The sequence below is a fragment of the Arachis ipaensis genome, chromosome B07, assembly GCF_000816755.2.
Source record: "Arachis ipaensis cultivar K30076 chromosome B07, Araip1.1, whole genome shotgun sequence".
In the NCBI taxonomy this organism is placed as follows: domain Eukaryota; kingdom Viridiplantae; phylum Streptophyta; class Magnoliopsida; order Fabales; family Fabaceae; genus Arachis; species Arachis ipaensis.
The window spans coordinates 123,398,364-123,406,479 of NC_029791.2; the positions used below are offsets into that span (position 1 = coordinate 123,398,364).

General features: G+C 33.6%; 1 protein-coding gene and 1 long non-coding RNA gene across 18 annotated transcripts in view; one reads left to right on the plus strand and one right to left on the minus strand.

Moving 5' to 3' along the window:
- LOC107606235 (MADS-box transcription factor 23) overlaps positions 1–7,950 on the plus strand; it is a 26,913-nt gene extending 18,963 nt beyond the window's left edge. For 6 of the 10 annotated variants that reach the window (XM_021106529.1, XM_021106526.1, XM_021106531.1 and 3 more), the window contains 7 exons: positions 267–345; positions 5,342–5,403; positions 6,951–7,050; positions 7,133–7,174; positions 7,250–7,333; positions 7,461–7,615; positions 7,698–7,950. In XM_021106529.1, coding sequence (XP_020962188.1) covers positions 267–345; positions 5,342–5,403; positions 6,951–7,050; positions 7,133–7,174; positions 7,250–7,333; positions 7,461–7,615; positions 7,698–7,707 — 532 coding nt within the window. In that variant the 3' untranslated portion in view covers positions 7,708–7,950. The remainder of the gene's footprint in view (positions 1–266; positions 346–5,341; positions 5,404–6,950; positions 7,051–7,132; positions 7,175–7,249; positions 7,334–7,460; positions 7,616–7,697) is intronic. The other 4 variants (XM_021106532.1, XM_016308259.2, XM_021106530.1 and 1 more) reach the window with 3 other exon arrangements.
- LOC107606237 overlaps positions 1–8,116 on the minus strand; it is a 14,820-nt gene that overhangs the window by 729 nt on the left and 5,975 nt on the right. For 3 of the 8 annotated variants that reach the window (XR_002350589.1, XR_002350587.1, XR_002350583.1), the window contains 2 exons: positions 6,841–6,943; positions 1,105–6,730 (listed from right to left, as the gene is read on the minus strand). This is a non-coding gene — a long non-coding RNA (uncharacterized LOC107606237). Of the gene's footprint in view, positions 1–1,005; positions 6,731–6,840; positions 6,944–8,116 lie in introns of those variants that run through there. The other 5 variants (XR_002350586.1, XR_002350585.1, XR_001612640.2 and 2 more) reach the window with 5 other exon arrangements.

The window sequence follows — 8,116 nt, forward strand, 5'->3', positions numbered from 1 at the left end:
TGTCAGCTTTTTACTCATTAGATATATTGCAATCAACATTAGTAAAACCTGACATGCATACGTGTTGCAAGTTTGCAACAAAATTACTCCAGTTAACATATCTATGCCAAATCTGGCCTCTAATTTATATTCTGCGGCAGCAGTTGCTGATATAAGATTATTGTGTTCCAACATGCACCTCTGCATAATTTGTTATTTTCTTTTATTCAACATTTGTCACCAGAAACACAAAATTGATAGAATTTGAATTTGGATGACTTTGTCAGCATGAAATCAGTGATTGATCGATACAACAAAACAAAAGAGGAGCATAACCCCCTTGGAAGTTCAACCTCTGAGATTAAGGTATTTAAATATATATCTTGCACCGCCAGCAATCAAGTTCACTATCAAGTTATGATCTTACAAGTATGCTTAAGGAATTATAATCATATAAATATAAAATATTAAAACCTTAATTAGAACAAAGAAATATCATATTGGTTTATATTTATATATTTTTTCATTTCTTATTTATAATTTTCCTGGATATTTAAAAATGCAACACTGTTCAAGAACTGAGAACAAATTAAACAACAGAATACAGGGAGACAGAGTCAGATTAAGAATATGAGAGCAGAATTATAGAAGGGAGAGTAGGAAGAGAGTAGAAACGAATGAGAAACACAGAATCTGGAGGATATCAAAATCAAAGTGATACTCTCTCAGTCTATGACAAATTGATTGAAGAACCAATTATGGAAAGTAGAGAACAAGGTAGCATTCAAGAGGCTACCACCATCCTAAGGTCCTGCCCAGTCTAAAATTCCCTTTTGAATCCCTTCATTCCTCCTATTTATACTCTTGATCCTCTCTCCTATAACAGAATTCATTCCTCTATCACGTCTTCTCCACTAACCTTTCCAGCTGCCCTATTTGTTGAAATAGTTGGTCCCACTGTATTTCCATTTCCAACTTTTCGTGAAGGCTATTTTCTGAATTTTCAGCAGAAAAATTAAAACAAAATATATATCTCATAATGGAGCAGGTCTGGTTAACTTCGAGATAGTTTCAGTATAGTCTTGAAGGTTTAAGAGCTGAAACCCCACTATTTACAAAGGAGAGAAAAACACTAAGAAACCAAAGTAAAAGAGATCCACTAATTGAAATCACTGCAGACCTTTTTTCAATTGCGTTCTTTTGGGTTTATGTTGAACCCAAAAAGAAAGAATATGGGGAAACAAGAGAGGCTCTTGTTAGCTCACCATTTTCAATATCGTGCAAGTTATATGTCAAATACCTGGCAGCTATGGCAATGGGATGTTGCATTGCCATTTGCCACACTAGCTAGTACTATGGCAGAGAAACTCCCATGGCAGTGCTAGGAGAATCTCTCATATACATAGAATGCAACAAAGTATCCCAATCAATTGAACACCTAAAAATTGAACAGTAATATCTCGTAAATGAGACAACTGGAAGGAACTCAACAGGGCCTTTCAGAATATAGCTGCCATGTTTGTGTACCTAAATGAGAATCTCTTTTAGTATTGTACCATAACAAGGGCACAAGCCATCCTGCCACCCAAAAGGTCTATGATCTACCAGAAAACATAACAAAAGAATGCATCAGATGTAAGAAATAGATTCAAAAGACAAAGAAAAGAATATTAATGATTTCCCCAATTTTTTCAGGAAACAATAATCCACAACAGAAAAAGGCACATTTAAGAACTACTGTCACAAAAATGGCAGTGTTCCTTTGGACTTTTTCTTTGATGACTGTCTCTACATCATTCAGTCCTTCCAATCAACTGAAAATAATGAGTTCACCAGGACTAAGCTATGTTCAGCAGTTATGCTTCAAATCCTATTGGTAGATGCTGCCTGAGCACCACATCAGTAACCAGATGAGTTGTTCTTCTTTAGGAGCAGGCCGCAATTCAAATCATTACAAGCAATGGCCTGATCTAGAAATCATATTTGTTAGCAGAAGGTGGAAAATACATGCATAGCAAAAGTCATCTGAAATACCAAAGCTACGTTGGTGATGCACAAGTTCCAAAATTAATTCCATTAAAAATTAGTTCGTTTATCTTGATATATAGGTACAAGGAATCTATTGATTGGGGAAGCATAGTCAAGGAACTTGAGACTAAAATCACCTAGCTCTATATCCTGCAGAACAAAGCATCATAGCTGATTCAACATACTCAAATCTATTGATGAGTAAGTTATTTTGCATACATTAACCATCATATTCCTATTATGAATGATTTGACTCTGAAATTAGGCTTTCTAGAAAGCAAGAGCTATTCAGGCATCTTAAACAAAGCATGGTTCGGTTCAGCCATCCACTAGCTGGTAAGAATCATCCTTGAGGAACTTCAAAAGAAGTCCCTGAAATGAATTAATTTGTTTCCTTCCATTGTCTAGTAATGCAAAGTCTGAATATGGATTCTAGGGAACTCACAATCATGGATTTGATAAATTGACAAACCAAAATGAATGGTATCTTCCCATACACAATAACCAACTGTAGGTGAAAAACATCAATAGCATATTAATGTAGTTTTAATAGGGAAAAGAACTCACCTTTATTGTAAGCAAAGAAAGTATACCATAGGAAGTAGGAATCCCTGCACACTTAGGGTGTGTGTGGTTGGGGGAATTATAAATAATTTCTAGGAATTTTAAGATGGGAATATCATATTTTCATGTTTGGTTCAAAGTTTGAAAAGCTATTTTCAGGTAAGTTTGATTCCAGGAAATCAAAATACCATCATTTTCAATTCCCACCTTCCTCATGGGTATATTTGATTTCCATGGAAATGGAATCTGAATAACAAAGTAATACTTGAACCACACACAGCATTAAGGTCAACAAACTCAAAACCCTCAGGAATACCTAACCATCGCTAGGCCAGATGATCCTCAAATAAATCAAGGGCTGTGCATCTCTCTGCATGCATAAGGGCACTATTCAACAAACCAAGACTTGAAGATAAGCAAATCTTTGACCATACCGTTCCTACTAACTACTGAAAACATGAAAAAGCCCAGACAAAACAAGCAAACCTCTGCTCTCTCACTAGATCTTGGATAACCAAAATAATGTGCATCTTACAGACCAAATAATCTCCTTCTCACTGCAAATAACTGTCATGAAATCATCATTGTTAACGACCTCAGGGAAACATTTCCCAACAACCAAAACCAACAGTAAAGGTCATAAACAAAAATAGAATAACTGAGACCATTGCGTTCCTAATTCTACATATTCCAACTAACCTAATTATGAAGCTCAGCAGTAAACAATTACCACAGAATTTCAAATGGATTAAAGTTGGCCAGATATCCTGTGAATTATTTCACAATCCATAACGACACAGAAAGTATTTAAACGACTTTGTACAAAGCAATCAAAAGTGATGAAGGGGTCGAATTTATACAGAGGGCACTAACTCCAATCTTATCATTCACCACTATATCCATATTACTCGTGTTCTTGAAGGATTTGGCTCCTAAAATGCACGAGATATATTACATTTCAAGATAAAGTGCACAATCTTCATTAATAAGAGGCGTCAAATCCTTGTTGAATCTGCAGCTTTGATCCAATTCTTTACATTAAAAAACTATAAGGAGAGAGAGAGAGAGAGAGAGAGAGAGAGAGAGAGAGAGAGAGAGAGAGAGAATTAAAATATCGGACAAGTTCTAGCACAATACAAATAGATTATAAGTTTAACCCAATATGACAAGTAATCAAAGCAAGAATTAAAATAAATCAATGAACCTTAAGTAGAAGCATACTTCATTCCTCAGCTCATTACAAGTAAGCACTCCTTAAACAAATCAAATCATTAGAACAATGACTTAAAACCTAAGAGAACATCCTAACAGACAAACAGCCATTCAAAGGGAAGCAGATCCAAATAGCACCAAAGATACAGTATTCCATGCCAAAATACAAGTCCAAACAGAGTGTACAGGGACAGTTCAGACAAACAGAATGCGAAAAAGTTGGAACAGATCAGGTGATGACCAATGCTAAGAGAGGGAACAACAGATGAAGGGAACCCAAGGAAGGATAAATTAGCCAAACTATCAAAAACAAGCCAAAGGCAGTTAGCTTGGCTAGAAAAACATTCTTTGGTGAAGGTGACCTAAGACATGGCAACTAGCAGCTTGAACATTGGTATGTATAGTTCAGGTTGCCTTTCCATCAATTATTTTTTCAAAATCTAGGTAATCAATGCTTGTTTTGAAAGAAAGTGACAACAACAGATTAAGTGAGCTAAGCATGAGTTCCAACTTCCAACCAAGCTAAAAATTTTGATAAGAAATCAAAGGAATGGGAAGTTAGTTGGAAACTTTTTTTTTTATTAAATTCATTAAGATGAGGAATTAAAAAGGATAAGAAAACCCACCAGATATAATAAATATCATGAAACAAAGCTAACCAATCTTTCAATCAATCTAAAAGGGAAATTGGGCTGGAAAAGAGTTAAATATGATTGCAAGCAGGAAAATGCAAGACGTAGATATAAACAGAAATCACAGAAATGTGAAAACAGGAGGCTACAAAGAAAGATGATCCATCTTTTAGTAACTCAAAAATAGTTATATGATTAGGTCTTAGTTGATGTTACCACTTTGACACTATGTTGAAGAAAAATATGGAAAAGGAAGAAAAGACGATTGTTCAAGTAACAAATACAAGAATATAAAGATTTCAGAGAATATTAAGATTAGAGAGAATGAATCAAAATGAGATATTTGTGATTATGATCAGGAAAGAGTCTACAAGAGGAAGTATAGGGGAGAGGGCAGCTTGTCTAGCATGATACACGGGGTATTTCACTCTTTACAATGACTGAGTTAGTTAAAAGTTGTTAGTCACAGTAGTCACTGGCTATCAAGTGTCAAATTCATCAGTTTCACATCAAATAGATACATTCAAGTGGCTAGTTCTATCTGACAAAAGTTGCATGTCCAAATATTATCACTGTCCAAAATCAAGGCCAAACAAGCACCACCTTACACCCAGAGGCACCTCATTTTCATAAAGAACAATTAATCACAATCACAATCTCATCTCAATAATATACATTTTCAATCAAATAAGCCAATCATATGACAATTTACTATATCATTGTGAAGTTTCCACATCAATAATTAATCTTTTTTTCATCTTTTTTTATTATTGTTTTTATTTATGCAGATTTTAATCAAATCACCTGACCATTTGCATCACATATATATAGTTAATGAACGGGTACACCATGGCATAAGCATGTGTATCTAGTGATTTTTTCTCCTTTAAAATCTAAGACCTTTTTTATTGGTTATTATTTTCTAGTTTTGGCAAAGGGAGGCAGCAATGTTAAGGCAACAATTGCAGAACTTGCAAGAAAGTCACCGGTACATTCTTTTCTGTGCAACATGTATTTATTTTAAATATAAGTTCATAAATGTCCATGTAAAACCCAATTGATAGGATAAAAGGTTTCTTTTACGATGTTGTCTGCAACCCTTTCAAAATTACAAAGGCCTTCTCACAAACAAGGAGTGTAAAATGCTGTGGCATCAGCAAAAAAATGCATTTCTTTTTTACAGTGGACATGTTTTTGGTAGAGGATTATATTTACTACTTCTCCATAGCTATTTCAACGCAAAGAAATGCAGAGTGATACTTAAATATGCCAAATGTTAAACATGTAAGGTACAAAGGTTTTAATGATACTTAAATCTGCCCAATCTTCTCACAGCATCATTTCTTTGAACTCAAACCCAACTAAATCATAACTTGACTAAAGATCAAGTTAGACTAGGGGATATACTTGCCTCCTAATAGAACTTCTGTTTTAAGGTTTCCCTAGAACTATATTCGAAGAAATATTATTATACTTAAAAACATGTTACTCCTATGTATTGTAAAAAATTTGAATCTTTTACAGTAAAAATTCCTGTAATTGTTTATGCCATTTTCCTAGGAATAAATTATAAATGCATTTGATTTATGGCATATTCTAGGATCACGTGATAATTCTTAACATACTTCAAAATACATATTATTACTTATTATTAATAAATTAAAGTAAGAGACATATTAATATCTTTACTTAATAGTTCTTATTCCTTTGTCATAGAAATATGTTATCCTCAACCTCCATAGTGAGAATAAAATCTTACTAAACCATTAGAATTTGATATTTTAAAGAAAAACTAATGTCTACGAATAATTTTTTGAGACTTAAAAAACGAAACTTATTCCCTAGTGATTATTCTAACAAAATAGTTTTTGTCACCAAAAAGAAAAAATATCTTGAAACAAAAATCCTATAGTTTTTCTAATTTTTCAATTTGTACCCTCTCTATATCCCAATCTAGTGCCTTTGAGGGAAAATGAATCAGAAAGTGGGCTCCTTCTATAAAGCAGTTGTAAGCTTGTACGATTTACATGGTGTTAAAGCTTGTTGACCACAGTGACACACATTTTTTTTTTGACAAAGTTATTTGTAAATGTGAACACAACTGTGAAAGGGGTGATGTTAAAGACTATGGTTGAGTGATAAAAATTAATTCGAAGGGTTTACAGACTTCTTATTGTTAAAAAGAAAGAACACTCAAGATATGATGTTTACCTCCATACCAGACCCTTTCTCTCTACTGTTAAAAACATGCATCTAGAAGAAAGGTTTAAATAGACAAATGCTATGCCAGGATGTTTTCTCTCTCTAGTAAGAACCTGCAACAATCAAAATGATGTGGAAATTATAGAGTTACAGTATATAAAAAGGATTGAAAGAGTATATATCAATTTTGTGCTTAAACTAGAAAAAAGAATTGAAAATCTACATGTTATTGCGGGATCATCTGCTCATTGCCAAATAGCCTTGGTGATGAACTCTCAATCCAAGTGTACAAGATGCAATACCAAACTCTTTTTGGGATTTATGATCTAACAGGCAAATGATGGGAGAAGAACTGTCAGGTATGACTGTCAAAGATTTACATAGTTTAGAGAACCAACTGGAAGTTAGCCTCCATGGTGTCCGTGCAAAAAAGGTACGAATTCACCCCAAAAAATTGCAATTATCCATCTTTTAAAATTCGATATATATATCTTACACATAATTAACTTATGCAGGAACAACTTTTAATGGAGGAAATACAGGAACTGAATCGAAAGGTTAGTCTAGACACAGAAAAATATTAACTTTACTATCTTTCATTCATTAAATGTTTATTCTTTTACTTTCTGCAGGGGAACCTCATACACCAAGAAAATATGGAACTGTATAAGAAGGTAAACCTAATTCGTCAAGAAAACACGGAACTGAAGAAGAAGGTACTGATTTGGATAGGAAGACAAACTAAAATAATATCAACTATTAAAAAATCCATTTCTTAAAACAAATGCAACCTCATAAAGAGTTTTTATTCTAAATCTTAAAAAGGGAGTTTCATTAACCCAGGTCTATGGAACAAGAAATGGGAGTGGAACAGACAGAAACTCTGTTATAACAAATGGTATAAGCATAGAGGAAGACTTGCAGGTTCCTGTGAATCTCCAGCTAAGCCAACCACAGCAACAGAACTATGAGGCCACGTCAGGAGCCACAAAGTTGGGGTATGATCTTATTTAGCTAGTCAATTATTGAACCATTACAAACAAGAAGAAATATTGATGAGATTCATTTTGATTGCTGCAGCAGATTGTAGCTACACTGATGCATCTACAAAAGATGAATGTTTCTTGATAGCAATCAAGAAGATGATCTCAGCTTTGAATTTTATGTTTTCTCTATCAATAGACAATCAATGTTTGTTTTTCTATCAAGTAAAGCACTATTGCATGTGTGAGTGAGAAACAAGAAGAGCAACATCTTATGTAAAGTCAACATTTAATAAGGTAAGAAATTCTACATACAAAACATATATGTGCAATTCTTTTTTACTTTGTTTACTGCCTTGGAAACTAAATATTTAAAACTCTGCTCTTCAAATGGGTAAATACTGCCAGAGTTATTAGCAACACGAGACAAAAATTGATGAACACAGACTATGAAATTTCATACCATAAGTTAACACCAAATCAATTAAATAATATCAGAAAAATACTCAATTGACA